Here is a 17375-nt window from a genome sequence, read left to right as displayed (position 1 = left end):
TTATATGGAATTCCCTATGTGAAATGAAGCGATATGCAAATTAAAAACTAAAGCTTGTTACTAGATGAATGTATGTTAAAACTTAAATGAAAAAGAAACATAAAAAGTATAGTGCGAAAAGTAATAAGAAAATTCATACTCACACTGGGCATCAGCTGATCCGTGCTGCCAACTCTGGTCACCCTGTTCCTATTCAATAATTTCTTCACCATCATCTCTACTCGTGAATTAAATTTCATAAAAGTAACGTATATTACATAACACGATAACAGTACGGTTGCTTCGTACCAATGAATGACACTATCTTTGAAGCAAACCATTAATATAATGAGAATGATGGAGTAGAATGAGACGTCTCGGAACAGGGGCCACCAGGTAAGTTGCAGGACGGTCTTGCTGAAGATAGCACACATAGAGATGACGAAGAGCAGATTGAAAACAGCTGATCCGACTATAGTGCCAATTCCCACATCGTTGTACGATATAAACACTCCAATAACGCTGGTGAAAAGTTCTGGAGCACTTCCTCCCGCGGCCATAAACGTAGCACCGGCCACATCTTCGGAGATGGCCAAACTTTCTGTTATAACGTCCAGTGCTGGGATGAAGAATTCATCGCAGACAACGGCCAGTGCCACGAACATGTAAGCTAAACCTAAAACGTGCAAAATTATTGCACCATGTTTTCGTTCTTCGAGGGTAAATAAATCTTCTGGGAACTGTGCCTGTTTAGTATCGTTCGTATCATCTTCTTGGTGTAGTAACTTCCTCATAATTGCACTGTTATCCGTCATTGGTTTCCTGTCTCTCGTTGGTTGAATGTAAGAAAATAAGACCACAACAAATAGTCCCGAAACAAATACTAAAACTGGGTTTCTCCATCTCTTACGATAACGTCGAGTGGAACTCATCTTGCTTTACTTAAATTATTATTATTTTTTCTTCTACAGTGCGAAGATTGTCTTCAATTTATGGTGCTTTCACTTCTTTGGTCACGTTGTACGAGTTAATTTTGTGGATACCCCAGTCCGGGATGAGGTTAAGTGTGGAGAGACAAACGTGAACTGTACTCTACGCTGAAGCATGTTCTAAGCAGTGATTAATCTTGAATGTGGTGCTCAAGCTGCAAGAGAAAACGAGAAAGAAAATGATTATCATCTTCACCTTTATACACGACTATATTATTTTCCTTTTTAAAAAATCATTAAAAAAATCTAAATTCTTCTATCAGTTAAGATAATAAACGAAATCTCTTTACCAGTAAACTAAAAAGTAAGTTAATGTGGGAAATAACATCAGATAAATTGTTGTACGAGCCAAGAAACTATAAGAAATCTCTTAATAGCTGAATCACCTATCAAAACGCAAACAAACACTTATTCACTTGGAAAACAAAAATATCAAAGGTCAACTCCTTACAATGATGATGATAATCCGATTAGACAAACAAACATTAAAACGAAAATTAGTTTAAACGTGGGGAATCATTTTTTTTAAATACAATTTTCCCTGTTTAATAAATGTGCCAACTGAAGGAAGAAAAAAATATATCAAAATAACAATAAAAAATAGATATCAACTAACTGGAAAAGAGCAGAGAATCGATATATTACGAAAAGCCTCCATAGTAAAAGATTAAAATCTCCAAAGATGAAAACAAAAATCTATTAAAACTTTGAGTAGGAGAAAAATCAAAGGGCTCCAATTGTGGATATAAATAAATATATATATATATATATATCGAGTGAAGCGGAATATATACATATACATATTTATATATTTTTTAAATAGAATATCTTGTTTTTGACTTTCACATTTAGAAATGAGGAGGAACTTACCGATCTTCTCCTTGTGAAAGAGCAGTTCTGCGCTTTGGCGTCAGATGTGGTGCACCAAATCGATTCGTCCAATGGTGGTGAGGAGGGAAGGCGAGATCCAACCCCCCCTTTACCCATTCGATCGTTCTTTAAACTTCTCCCGACTGTTTAGAAGATTTTGATTTTACTTTTGGATTTTGGCAGATCCCATATGATCGATATTACCATTGTTTATCTGTTTCGATCGATGTTTGCCGTTATTAAGGCCCATACAAGTCTGTTTATCGTCGACAACGGTTTTGAATAAATGATATCTATTTGGTTATATTATTATTATCTCGTAGCATAGAATCTACACTTAATTGTCGCCATCATCAGATAACATTGACAGAAAATCTGATAAACGAACGAGGACGCCTACATAGTCTTCGAGGTCACCCCTGCTTTGTAGAATCTGTACAATTCCCAATTGCAAACGTAAGATGCCGTAAAAACTTTTTATCTACGATTCTATACTCGAATTTCTTACCACAGCTTAGAAATCTTTATCAAAATTACAAAAGCCAAAATGTGTATTAAAAAAATATATTTGGAATCGTATCAAAAATTGTTTGGTACTTGCCAAGAATCCTTTCTACCATAAACCTCCTCCGGAATGATCCTTGACATATTCTACGCTTAGTAGACTCGGAAAAACAAGAAATTAATGAATATTTAAGTTTGTTTTACTTCATAATCATCGACTTTCCCCGGAGAGTAGTTTTAAACGGAAAAAAAAACCCAACAATCAACTCCCAAATGTATTGCAATACAGAATTCGCTTAACGGAACTTCACGCAAACACCCTTTATTACATTTTTAGAAGAAGAAGAAGATAAAAAATTCATATTTTGTTTTATTCAAACCACCAAAATTCCCAACAGCATCACCAGATGATGAATCATTAGAGAGTGATTCATCTTTCTACTGAAATCTCCACCCAGTACCGATCTACAACCGCTGAATGCCCCCGTTGAGAGAAATAGGAGGAACTTATACACGGTTTTCACAGTAGCGGGACCGGACCTGTACACATTAATAAAGCATCGATCGTACTTTTGAAGTACAGTCGACCTCGCCGGTGATGAACGATCGAGAAAAGGAATAACGTCACGCCAACGGGTCGAAACTTTTCAATAACGTGCCCTATACTATATTGGAAAAGGAAGTTACTAAGTAGATCAGAAAAAGGTGTTTCTTGTAAACCGTTATAATTTTATACTCCTTCGAGTACAGTGCGTGTATTTATATACTATATATATATATTCTTAACTTGACGTCATGAGCGAAGAAAGATTGAGAAAGAGATGAATAAAGGGACTCCACCCATGTCTGTACTGATCTAGTGGAGACAATTCTTCTAACGCGATCTGGGTGTACTTTTCCTTGTTCGATCGAATGTTTACTTCTACCGATTTTATTATTTAGAAGCTTATTTATACAGACCTTTTTTGCTTTTCCTGTTTTCCACTGTTTTGTTTTCACCTAAACATGGGCGTTTTTTCTTATTGCTTCTGTGGTTACTGAAACATATTTAAAAAAAAAAGAGTATATGTTTAATAGTCATTAGTATGGATTTTCATTTATTTTTAAATTTCCGCCATTTTTTTTTTCATCCTTTAAAATGAACATATTTCCTTTACAACGAAAGTTTTTTTTCCCGTGTTATTTTCCTACAAATTACGGAATCGTGACTTTAAAAAGTTTAAATTTCCTTCCGATATTTTACAATAAAAAAATGCTAATTTCGAAATTTAAATTCCGGGATTTCATAGGGAAATTCGCTTTTACGTAAGAAGAAGAAAAAGAAGAAGAAGAAAAAAAAAAACAGTATAATTCCCTAAATTTAGCGAAATTTCCTTTAAAAAAAAAAATCCATAAATTAGCTTCCAAGCTGTAATTTTTCCTGTGTTAAAATTCCTTTAACGAATAACGTATTTAAAATTCTCCTGTTTTATTTCCTTAAAATATAATTATACATATTTAAATATAACGTAAAAAATTAATTTACAAGATTACAAGTTTCAGTTTAAGTATGTTGATATCAAAAACACGGGCGCTTCAACTTTGATTTCTTAGAATTATCCCTAATCCCTATTATCCCCCCCTTTTTTGAAGGGATTTAGATGGAGGGAAAACTTTAGGATTTATCGTTGGGGGACTTCACAGTCAGGATAAAGAAAAGCGCAATAACTAATTCCAACCATTAGGGATTATTATAGCTGTCGGTAGTGTATGTATGACTGTGATGCTACTGAATCATGACCTGTCATTGCCAGCCATCTCTCTTCAATTTGGCATACTTCCAACGTTTATATACTCATTAGCATATTCGCTTAGATAAAATTAAACCAACAGTTTCTCTTATTTAATAATTTAAAAAGGCAAATGGCAGAAATATATTTTCCAAAATAAATAATATAAAAATGAATTATGTTAATTAACTTATATTGCTGTAATAGAATAAGTTCTTTATGGAAAAAAAAAATTATTCCTATTCGACTCTACTCGATCGAAATTTCAATAACTCCAGAATAACAAAAAATTACACTTTACTTCCCCAATAATTGCTTCATTCGATAAAAACATCACAAATCGGTTTGCCAATATTTCCTTTCTATCCACCTTTAAATAGGGGGCAATTCTTTGCAGAGAATAGGTAAGTTGCTCTGATTTTTCTTTCCCTCTTGTAATCTTTGACTCTTAGAAAAATCGGGGAAATATACTCACTTGAGATACTTCTTTGGAATTTTTCCAAATTATACATATTTTTCAAAAAATATGTTTATTTTTTCCTTCTGTTTCTTAGAAATCTCAATAAAGATTTTTGACATTTGATTGCGTTAGACCAGAGAAACTATCTTGTTTATAAATTGATGTAAATAAATTTCTTAGATAAAGCGGAAATTCTCTTAAAAAAAAAAAATTCCCTAAATTATAGGATTTGGTTAATGTTACCTATGGTTCCAAAATGGCGGCTCGTCTCTGATTCAAAGAAACAGAAGAAAGAAAACATTCTAACCTAACCTACCAACCAAATTATTACAATAGGTTAGGTTAGAACGTGCATCCCCACTGTTTTCTTTCTTCTGTTTCCTTGAATCAGAGACGAGCCGCCATTTTGGAACCATAGGTAACATTAACCTAGGATTTTCCTACGAATTGAGGGAATGTTCACTACGATTTGTTTTTATGAAAATATAAATAGGAAATTAAATTTTAGAAAAAAAATCTTGTTGTTAAGTTAGTTAAACATTCCCTAATGTAGTGGTACTTAAATGAAAAAGATTAAGAATTGCTGCCCTAATGAATTATTTAAAAATCTATAATTATTAGATGAGAAATATCTTGTTTACAAATTAATACAAATAAATTTCTTATAAGAAAATTTCCTAAATTATTCCTAAATGCTGGATTTTCCGTTGATTTAAAATAAGTGCGAAATGAAGGAATTTTGATCACTAAGAAAATTATTAAATTTCAGTTACAGAATTTCAAATTTACATTAAAAAAAAAAAAAAAAACAATTTAAATTTAATTAATAATAAATATTCTCTACCACCTTCAAATTTTCCCTTTTTGACAATTTCTAAGTAAAATTAATACAATATCCCTGAAAGAATATCCTTAAATAACAATATCTACAATACTCCTGTTAATATGGTGACCTAAAGTATTATGATCATAAAATATGTTTGTGTTTTTATTCATAATTTTTTAAAAAACACGACAAACTCATTAGCAATAATTGTGATAATATACTTTAAATATTTTTGTATGAGTGTTTGTTGCCAGTATCCAGGTAACAGATTTAGCGTGCTATTTTAGTTCGATATACACTTCGACTCTATCGACAATGTCGTGTGGACTTCTAAATAACCATGTCAACAACACTGATGTTAAAAATTGATTTAGTAATTTTCGCTGTAAAGCATTGCTACTTCAACTTTTAGTGTTTCATTTTTCTATTCTAAATATAAAATATTTATAAATTTGCAATATTTGTTTTTTTCCCCCTTCCTTTATATTATTTTTATTTTCTATTTTTGGACCGGCATAATCTTAAAATTTAAATAAAATAATAATAATAATAATAATAAAAAAGATATATAAAGTTATAAAAGTTAAGAACCAATGACCGAATATAAATTTTTCTTCTTTCCTACTTTTTTGAAAGTGCAATTGAATTCGGTTAGGTGAGGAATATAAAAGAAAATCAGATATTTCTGGAGTTGGAAGAATGCCATAAAGTCAGATATAAACAAATGACTATTTGTTTCGGTGATGAAGAAACTTTATGTACTAATTCACTCTAAGGTTTGTGTGGAAATCCTTCTAACTTCTTCAGCTTCATTATGCCGTGTTCTTTGTTTTTTTTTTACTGCTAAATTTATATTTCTTATAACTTTTTTAACCTTCATTCATTATTAACATTTTTATTTAAACCATGTTTTTTACAACCATTATTAACATTTTTAATTCTTGAATTTCTAAGATTCTTCAAATATAACTCTATCTTTTCAAAATCTGTAACACTGCTGTCTTTTTTCTATAGTGATATCAAGAATCTTGAAATGTCTTTGAAACTTTTCTTCTGTGACTTTCTTTAGCTATCTTATTTATAAGATATCACAGGGACCAATGAATTGATAGAAGTTTATCGACAATTTTATTTTCAAATATTCTTCTGTGATATATTTAAAAAAAAATTTTTTTTATACTCAAGAAAATAAACACTGTTTTTGTAAGTTATTTTTCAATATAAACTATAATGATTTATATTATTTCAGTCATAATTTTTCTTAATTTTCAAAGGGCATTATTCATATTTCTTAGAAAATATTTTAATAACAGATACCTTATATAATCCTAGAATAAAAAAAAAAATAAATGAAGTTCTAATCGTAATGAGGTTATATTTCTTGATTCATATTCGAATTTCCCTTCGTGAATATTTTATTAAATTTTTTCTTTGATATTCAGTGTAAACATTAGCGAAAATGTAAAAATCGGTAACAGTAATTTACTATTATTTGCAGTTATCGGACGTCGTGCGACTATACTTCCTTTAGAATTTTACATATTTTACAAATCATAATTTATGAATTTCTTCCTTCTGATTTATTACGATAACAAAGATCAGATAAAGTCTAATAAATTAAATTTTAATTCTTAAAAACTATCATTCATATATTAATGAAATAAAAACCTTAATTAGACAAAATGATAAATGACAATAAACCATGCCAGAATTTATTCGTGTGTCGTTCTAAGAATTTTTTTCCTTTTTTTGACATTTAAAATTTACTCAAATTTTGCATTTACTAAATTCTAAAAATATTTTTAAATTATTCTTATATTTCAATCCTCTTCTTTACTATAGAAATATAGAAACACGGGTATTATTATAGAAGTTTTCTCTAGAAACGTTGCGTGTACGGCTATATATATATATATATAGATAACTTTTTTTTTTATTCTACTTGAAGTTGACATATCTCTTGAAATATTCAGATTATGATAAAAATGGATAATATGAATAATTTTTTAAAATTCAATTCCTTATTTTTGAGCATTTTTTCAAACAATAACACAATTTCACGTTTGATATGAATAAAACAAATGCGGAAATTGTACCAGAGTACTAGAATTAATTTACATGTACAGGGTTCCTACTCAAATTCTTGTTTTGAATTCCCTGACCCTCACATTTCTTACAGTGTGGAATATCGACATAATGAAACAGCATTTTATTTACCGTGAACATTGAGTATATCTATCCCCCTCTTTTTGCACAGCTGATATGTTTCACAGACTGCCACATTAAAAAAAATACAGTACATACCGGTATATCCTGTAGAAAAATGTTTGATAGAATCCAAAACTTCAATGTAATGAAAAAATAAAATAAAAAGCTCATGTTTCATTTGTTGCTTATCATTACTTATCATTATTATTTGTATGTAAATCTAGTAAATACAAGATAGCATAAAATCAACAAACGGTATTTGATATACAGTACAAATAGTACTGTACTGTGCTTAAAATGAACTCTCGACTTAGAAACACGTAATTTTAAAACCAATCTTTCAACAAAAAGAGTAACTTTTTTTAAACAGCAACATAATTTTAACAAAAAGTTAAATTAAAAAATTTTCAAATAAAGCATTTTTTCCCTCAAAAAAATTGATCATGTAAAAAAAGAATTAGTTTTCTTTTGTCAACCACATTATATACAATCTATTTTTACACAATTTTGAAATAAAGAGGGATAGGTGTAAGTTTACAGTATAGCTTCTCTAACAAATGTATCTAATTTTTTGTAAAATCTTTTTATTTTTACAAAATGGACAATCAAAATACAGAGAAACTTCTTAGTATTAATTCTCTTTTTTTTTCAAAATACAGATAATTAGAAAATAAAAAAATTAATTACAATTCACAAAATAGAAGAACTATTAATGTAGTTTTAGCTTTTTCTCCTCAAGTGTATTTATTTTCATTTCAATCTCTTTTTCTTCCTTTTCATGATCTTTTCTTAACATTTTCTTGTGTTGTTTTAAATCCTTAAGTTGTCGTGTAAGTTTTCTTTTTTCTTCGGCCCTCGATGCCTGCTGCTTCTGAATATCTTTTTTTCCGTTGCAGAGATGCAATATATCGCTGTCTAGATCCTCTGACTGTTAACGACATTTTCTGGTCTATATTTATTTGATCGATACCACCGGCAAAATGGATCCCATCGTAAACTAAGCGTTGAGCAACTAAACTTTCTTCCTTAAGATTTTCACTCGACGGTGATTTGTTAACCGAAAAACCACTCTCAACACTTGCATTCCCATGTGAGAAAGAAAGAGAAATTTTGATAATAGACCATAGATCTTGCAGTTGCCTATCATCCTTCATAATTTCACAATAAAATGTGTCCAGACCATCATCATCACTCCTTTCAGATATGAAGTCCTCAAACTTTGTAGAATAGGGTTTTATGGATACTTTATTGCAGAGTATATTATACTGTTCTTTTGCTTTGACAGCACATTTCTCATCAATCCTGTTTGTATCATGTAGAATCTCCAGTAAAACATTGAAATACAATTTTCCAACATTTGATTGCATTTTAATAATTTCTGGGTCTAAGCTGCTCAAAGCCTTCACACATTTGTACTTGACAGGTCCCTTCTCGATAATCTTGTGTGTCATCACTTTCAGCCCATTTTGACAATCTCTTAGAAAACACAGAATATCTTTGTCGCTTACTTTCAATTCTTTTAAAACCTTTTTTGCTCCAAAACCAATATCCAAATTTTTAAGATGTACCAAGTTTTCATTAGCATTTAAATCTATTTTTAGAAACTGCTTGTCGGTGACCCTGTCATTTTTCACAAACTTTCTCATCAGATTCATTAATAATTGAACAACTGCTTTATAAAGATAAGGTGCAAGAGGTTTGTTGCTCTGAAATCGGGTGAGAAAGCTCTCACTTTGTGTACATATTGACCGAAAAAATAAAAGTTTAACTTTAATAAAGGGCCATTGAGTGCCTGTCTCAAGAATGTAGCCACCTTGCTGTCTTTCAACTTTGTACTGTTGTTTATGTATGTCTTCACAGATTTAATAACTTCTGCTGCACGTTCTAAGCACTCTCCATTCTCCAACCACCTTGTTGAACCAAACTTTTTGGGAAACAATCTGCTTCCACTTATAGCAATGTATTCAGCACGCCGAGTGGGTGAGTCTTTTAGCAAATAGTACAAATTCCGTAGCAGTGGTAACAAATTCCAATCTACTACTTTAAAACCAGCTTTTACAGCACCATGGACTACATGTAAACCACATGTTCCCATTCTCACAAATGATTTACCAACATTCTGTGTCTCCGTGTGATCTTCTAATTTATTCAGAAAACTTATGTTTACATTTGGTCCGTCCATACAGATACGAAGAATTTTTGCTAGATCAAGATGAATATCTGAAAGGCCATCGAGAAATGCAGAGATAAGATCACCTGCTGTACTATGATCCAGAAAGACACTATTTAAATATCTGGTCATAACCTTATCTTTACTCTCATCACAAGATCCATTTGAGTTCTTTGAGCAACTTTGTTTAGTGATTTGTCAAAGGAGATAGTAATATTATCACAACTTGTAACAGCATCAATCAATTGTTCTCTGAAATAATGGGCTAGGCCATAATTTATTATACAGGAAGCTTTACCTGGACCCAATTGAAATTGTGTAGCTATAGCACTGTCAGCGAACATTTTTTTGAAAATGTTTTTAATATCAGAGCATGAATTGAGTGACATCTTTTTCTTTACAACTGCCAATGCCCAAGTTATCTCTGCTTTTATTACACCATCTTTTATCACAAAAGGTGTCAATGTGCTGCTAAGAAATGTTGATTTGGTGAGAGACTGTTCATTAATGATCTTAGATCTATCTTCCACAACAGAAACCATTTCACACACATTTTGTTGACTATTAGAAGAGTTTGAATTTGTTGGGGTTAAAAACCTTACCAGCGAAGTTTGTTCCGACTTCAATCTTTTTATTTCAACATCACTAGAACTATTTGCATGGGATATTAATGCACGCTTTCCCATATTACTTAACGAGAAAACATTACAACAAATGCAGCAAAATGCTTTTGTATCATCATCTTTTACAGTTCCTAACCAGGAATTGAATTCTGGATGAATAGCTGGATCTAGCCATTGGGGATTAAACCTTGTTTGTTTCCGCGCCATTATAATTTAAGAATGTAGAAAAACACAAACGTCGAACAATATTATTAAAAGACAGATGAACCAGATCAGATAGCAATGTGTAAGACTTGTTTTGTCACAATACTAAGTACAACATTCAAACGACATCCAATCCGCATCTGCCTATGTATTAACTAAAAGTAGTGTTGCCAACCAACTCAAAATTCAAATTTACAGCTAGACATTTTTTAATAAAAATACTCAAAACATACTGTTTCCATTAGAATTGTTTGTTTTTTTTAGCTGAATTGTTCATAAATCCACTAAATTAGCTGAATTGGCAACTCATTAAAAGAAAAAACAAATGTTCCGTTGCCGCCATTTTGATTTCGGTTTCGATGTAAAGCCAGAGTTTTAATAATTATTTTTAATAGTTATTTATTTATTATTTATTTAATTTTGCATTAAATTTCATCTTTTCATAAAATTTTCTTATTTTAACCCTTAATTACAATTCTTATAATTATTGCAAATTATATCACAAAACATCTTTCTCACTTTTATAGCAAATTTTAATTAAACGAACTAATGTTATAGAATTTAAATAAAATAAATACAGAAATAAACAATCAAACGAAATTACAATTATACATTAATAAAATATAGAAGTTCAGCGCATAGAATGGTAACTATAGTGGCCGGATGGCCGAGCGGTCAAGGTTCGCAGCCTGCCGCCCTGGGGGACCCGGGATCGAATCCGGACGGGTCTAAACATCCCCAGGAATTTTTCGGGGGGTGGTGCATCCGGATACGTCGGTCCCCGTCCCTCACCACCCGGCCGCCCCATTGTGGGCCTGGCCAAACCCATAATGGGCTTGCTATAAGAGGCCCTCTTAGTGCCCACAGGGCGGAAAGAGTTACCAAAAAAAAAAAAATATGGTAACTATAAAAATCTCGTTCTTTTGCAACATAATTATAAAAACAGTTGTGGTGTTGTTTCGCACTAAGACACTAAAAAATTAAAATACATTTGATTAATTTAATTAATTTTTTAAAAAATTTACCAGCTTTATAATTAATTATAAGCAAGTTAACATTGGTTAAACTATTGGATTATCTAGTTCACTGTTTCTCAACCACCGGTCCGTGGAGATTCTTGATCGGTCCGCAGAGAATTTTTACCGCTCTGCGTTAAAAATTTTCTTATTGAAAAAAATAGTGATAATTTAATAAATGATAATAATAATAATTTTACAATTTACTTCTGTAGTAATTCTTTAATATATAGTAAAGTTTTTTGTTAAAACACCACCGGTGAGCAAAATTTTTTTCACAAATTTTATCGGTTGAGAAACGCTGATCCAGTTGATTTTCAAAACTATAACTACACAGTATATCTATTACAGGTATGATCCCTAAATTTGCCAAAATCAGTGGCTATGTTACCCAACATCATTTCTGTTAAACTAATTATTAAACTATGTATCGAAGTTGCAGAAATTGGTTAATGTTACCTTAGGTAGCCAAGATGGCGGCTCGTCTCTGAAACAGTGGGGATGCATGTACTAACCTAACCTAACCTAACCTATTCTAATATTTTTGTTGGCAATAATTATGGTAATTTATTAGAATACGTTAGGTTAGGTTAGTACATAGGTTTCCCACTGTTTCAGAGACGAGCCGCCATCTTGGCTACCTAAGGTAATATTAACCTGAAAAACAATTAAATTACCGATTTTTATCGATCTATTTAGCAATTTTGAAGTGAATATTTTAATAAATTACGATTTCGAGTTTTAAAAGTTTGTAAAAACTAATTTTAATTAGTTATTTTTATTCTAATTAACAAATTTATCTTTTTATAATCGCTGAATTATTAAAATTAAAAACTATTACATAATAGTAGTTTATCCTGTTATTAATCCACAACTGTAAAATTATATGGCTTCAGAACGGTGAAAAAGCCATTTCGGATTCTGGTATATTTTCTTATTAAAGATTGCAGCATTACTTCTTGCCACCTGCAGATGGCTACGCTTGGTCAGCCATATTCAGCAAACGAAATCAACGAGGCAGCTAAGGAGACAAATTCCCTGACTTTTTCCGAAACTAATGAAAATCCCTGACTTTCCCTGATTTTCCCTGACTTTTCAGGTGCGTAGGGACCCTGGATATAACAGATAATTATCTTATGAATAAAAGTATGTAATAATATGTTTTCTAATATTGTGTACATATGTTTTAACAATGGAAATTTTCTCCAAAAATTAGCTTTATAGATAGGTTATCCGATAAACTTTTTATCGTTGAAATCGCCGATCGTGTAGATAAACCCACTAGTATAAAAAAAAAAATTAGTTTTCGCCTTAAGATAAAAGTGTCTTCATTCTGTGTTATTAATTAGCAATCGGAATTTCTTAATTGTATTGCATGTAAAAAATTAAAATAATAAAATCATAACATAATTAAATAAAAATGCACATTAGATTTTATATCTGGAAAACAAATTACTGTTACTTATAATAATATTATTAAAAAAGACTTAAAATTTAATTATGAAAACAGTACTAGAATTTATTAAAAATAAAAGAATGAAAAGCATTTAAATTTCTTCTTTCATTTTATTTTATTTTTTTTGTTGGGGATGAATGAAAATAACTTTCTAGTAATTCTTTGAATTATTTTGTAAGAGAATAAAAAACAACTCTGTTATGTATGCTTATATATATATATAAATACCAAATAATTTTCTTCTAAAAACATGAGTTTTTGTAAGATTCTTCTCTGTTATTTATTAAGATTGTTGACCTAAGTTTCATAATTTTCTAAATTCCTTCTTTAAACAACAAATTTAAATAATATTTATTTAAAAATAGAATTTATTTAAAAAAAGAATACTTTTCTTTCTTTCTTTAACAATATTCAATTAAAAATTTATAAATTTAAATTGGAAATGATGATAATACAAAATTAAAAATATAATAAACTATTTTAAAAATAACCACATAATTACCATTAAGAGTTCAAAAATATTTTAAAAATACATTATAATAATTTATTTATTAACGCAAATAAATGGTTCAATAAAATGCAATTAATTAATAAACAAGTTAATAACATTACAGCAGATATTTTATTTTAGTAATGGACTTATCTCATTTATATTCTTGCATGCAAAAAAAAAAAATGTATTATTTAACATGCCTCATTACATTATGTGATAATGATTTATCCTGGGGCAAACAACAACAAATTTTCTATTCATTATCTATAATTGACATAAAATATTCATTAAAGTGCCACCGTAGTAATATGTTTATAAGTCTTATTCATTATCTATTTTTGTTTTTATAATATTAGATTTTGAAGAACATATATGTAATGTAATCTATCTAATATTATTCATTATATTAAGTACAAAAAAATTATCGAGTACTCGATGTCCTTGACATGTTTTACTTTGAGTATAATTTATTTTATCGAGAAAAAAATTTTCTGTGCAGCATGAATGTATGTGAGAACTCGTTTGCTCTCTAACAACAATTAAACTTATTTCGCCCAGTTCACCGTTGGTAGAATGAATTATGCGCACAAAATAATTTCCTCTATTAAGTTTATAATTTTAATAATTTAGTATTCTAGTTGAAAAAAATTTAATGCAGCAGCAGCAGCAGAGATAAATGATTATTTTGGTTTAGTTTAAAATTTCTTATGTGTTTATTTAAATGCATTTTATTACAGTGATCTAGATTAAGCATGTCAAAGAATGGCCTACTTTTAAAAAAAGAAACCCATTTGATATATCAAGCAAAGAATATAAAGGGTAAAATATTCATAAATTATAGAAATTCAGTATGTATTTTTAATAATTTTAGTTTTTACTTTTTTTAAATGTAAATAAATAAGAATACATGTATTTAAATTTTTTCATTGTTTAAAAGTCTATTTAGAAAGCTTATCTACAAATGAAAATGTATACAAAATTTATAGCTTAATGACTACATTGTCCCTTCAGCAAAAAGATAATCATCCATGAATGACATGAGAATACAATTCATTAACACATCCAATCATATTTTGATAAAATATTTATGATAAAAAGAGCGACTGACTCGCATATATTAAATTAAAAACAAATTTTTCTTAGTATCATAAATCATTAATTTTTAACACGTCAAAAGATAACAGAATACAATAACCAAAAGATCGAAGTTTCTTGTATAAGAAGTTAAAAGTCGAAAACTTTTAACAATAAAACTTAATGTCCATTTAAAAAAATGATGATGGCAATTTTGTTATTTTTAAAACACCTGCAGCTATCTCAATAAGTAATTATTTAAAAAAGAAAAAACAATACAAAGAGATAAGAAATGCTAAATAAAGCTATTGTTTAAATTCTGTTTCAAATATTTTAAAAATAAAATATTCAAATTAAAATATTTTTAAAGTGTTTGCCCCTGTAAATCCACTTTCACCTCACAGTAAATGTGTTGTCAAGGAAAGTTTCTATCTAGAGAAACTTTTGCTATAGAAAAAACCTCTATTGTTCTATTATTTAATTGTCGTTAGATAACTTTTGTAATTTTCATCATCTGTTAAATAATAAATTTCCTATGAAGAACAATTTTGGATCATCATTCTATCATAAATTATATTTCGGTGTATAATTAATTAATCAATCAAATTTAAAAGATTATTCATAAAAAATACATATATATGTATATATATATTTCATATGAATTACTATTTTTATATTTTAAGTGTAATTTATCATGTAATGAAAAAAATACATTTTAAAATTTTAATTTAATTTGAAAATTCATATTCATTTTTAATATATATATATATATATAAGAAGCATATGATATTCTTAATCTTAATACTTTATTCAGGATATTTTACATCCACTAATCACATATTAGACTCATGTTAATATATTTTATTATTTATAATCAAAGGGTTAAATGAAAGGCGAAGGAAAATTAAAATAGTTTTTAATCATTCAAAATATGAAAGTGCAATTATATAATTTAATACTATAATACTATATACAATATTAAATCTTGTATGATTAAATTAATTAAATATTTAATTAAATTTGTCATTTATTAAACATGATATATAATTTTAATAATTTAATCCTTTAACATCTTTTAGCCAATTAAATTAAAATGAAATATTAATTTTTCTACAAAAAGTTAACTTCTATCTTATATGAAAATTTTAAGATTTTACGAACTTTATCAAAATTTAAATATATAACTTAATGTAGTTGTTTTTAGTTTCTAACACCATTAGATATTATCACGCGCGCCTTAAAACTTCGAAAACTACATAAAAAAAGGAAGAAATTATAGCATTTTGGATGAAATCTTTCTAAAATATTCATACAGTTGATCTACATTAAAGCTTTATCACAATACAACTGTGATTATTGGCTATTCTACTCAAAATACACAATAAATAACCTTTCACAATATTTCTTCTTTTATCTGAATACAATATCAAAGAATATATTATATAAAATTCTAAAAAAATAACAAAAAAAAATTGTTTTTCACATAAATTCATATATTAATAAGCTAATACCAATTCTTATTTGTTTATAAAATTTTTCACAGTTATTTATTTAAGAAAAACAGTTAAAAATTCAAGTTTGAATGGAAAAAAAATTAATTAAGTGTAGCATAAAGTGTGATTAAATATTCTTAATAATTAAACTATAACACAATTTATCATCAATAATTAATTACAGAATAAAATTTAATTAAAATTCTTAATTTATTTGTCTTGAAATAGATTAATAAGAGAGAAAAAAAATTTGTGCATGTGTCTCGAAAGTACTTTTAACGTGAATATTCTGCCTAATATAACCTTAAAGGTTTTATAAACAATTTATAAATGTTTATTGATTTTAATAGTTGAGCATATATTTAAAAAAAAAACACATAAATCATGTTTAAAAATATATTATAAGTTAATTTTCATCAGAATGAATTGATAAATATAGGAAAAAAACTTATAAAAATCAATATGATCACCTTTATATACAGGATATATGTATATTTAGATTATATAACTGTAAATATACATTTTATACATTAAATATATTGTAAATCAATTGAAAACTCATTTAGAAAAATCATCTTACCATATATCATAATGATTTAACTTTTCCCAATATGTGCTTTACATGTTCCTATGCTAAAGTCTTTACTTAGATTCTCTGGAAGAGAAATTTACCGCAACATAACGACCTACATTCCTCCTAACTAAACTTGACTTTCTCTTGACGACATCAACCATCACACGCTGACCGATCAATCTCTATGACTCAAGCGCCATCTGCAGAGCGTGAAAGGTTAAAATATATAAATAAATATATTAACAATAGTCATAAAATCGATTTTCTATTCTATTTTTTAAAAAAAAAAAACTATTGTTTATTTTAGTAAAGTTAATAATAAAAAGTAAAACAAAACACGCTTTATTGTCAAGGTAACTTATTTAAGTTACGTCGGTGATAGTTCTCCGATAATATATATATATTAGATCACGTGATTTGATTAATTTCGATATATCACGTGATTACACAATGCAATCTAAAAATAAATTTAAAATAAAAATAAAGATGCAATCGGAGAAAAACAGACTTTGAAAAAATTTAAAAAGAAATAATGAATAAATAATCATTAAATACCACATGCCAAATTTGTTTATTTATCTGAACGTATTTTAAAATAAATTTTTTTCGTCGCCATCTTTTGGTAAGTTTTTGTACTATTTTAAATTATTATTATTTTTCTTTTTTT

The 17375-nt window shown here is 28.5% G+C and overlaps 2 protein-coding genes across 3 annotated transcripts in view; both read right to left on the bottom strand.

Annotated features, from left to right (window-relative positions):
• LOC136989365 (sodium/potassium/calcium exchanger Nckx30C-like) overlaps window positions 1-16892 on the bottom strand; it is a 60322-nt gene extending 43430 nt beyond the window's left edge. Inside the window, exons 1-3 of one of the 2 annotated variants that reach the window (XM_067287481.1) lie at window positions 16715-16892; window positions 3303-3379; window positions 144-1123 (exon numbers count right to left, since the gene is read on the bottom strand). In XM_067287481.1, the coding sequence (XP_067143582.1) occupies window positions 144-911 (768 nt within the window). In that variant the 5' untranslated portion in view covers window positions 912-1123; window positions 3303-3379; window positions 16715-16892. Of the gene's footprint in view, window positions 1-143; window positions 1124-1838; window positions 1915-3302; window positions 3380-16714 lie in introns of those variants that run through there. The other variant, XM_067287482.1, reaches the window with a different exon arrangement.
• On the bottom strand, window positions 8256-9907 carry LOC136989375 (uncharacterized). The gene is made up of 3 exons (XM_067287496.1): window positions 9442-9907; window positions 8579-9397; window positions 8256-8533 (listed from the first exon to the last, which is right to left on the bottom strand). Exons 1-3 carry the CDS (start codon window positions 9905-9907, stop codon window positions 8424-8426), a joined length of 1395 nt encoding a protein of 464 aa, XP_067143597.1. The 3' UTR covers window positions 8256-8423.
• Window positions 16893-17375: the final 483 nt, after the last annotated feature.

The sequence above is a fragment of the Centruroides vittatus genome, unplaced genomic scaffold (genome assembly GCF_030686945.1).
Source record: "Centruroides vittatus isolate TY-2023 unplaced genomic scaffold, ASM3068694v2 scaffold_490, whole genome shotgun sequence".
NCBI classification, from domain to species: domain Eukaryota; kingdom Metazoa; phylum Arthropoda; class Arachnida; order Scorpiones; family Buthidae; genus Centruroides; species Centruroides vittatus.
The sequence above is the reverse complement of the archived record's forward strand: the minus strand, read 5'-3'. Positions and strand labels throughout refer to the sequence as shown.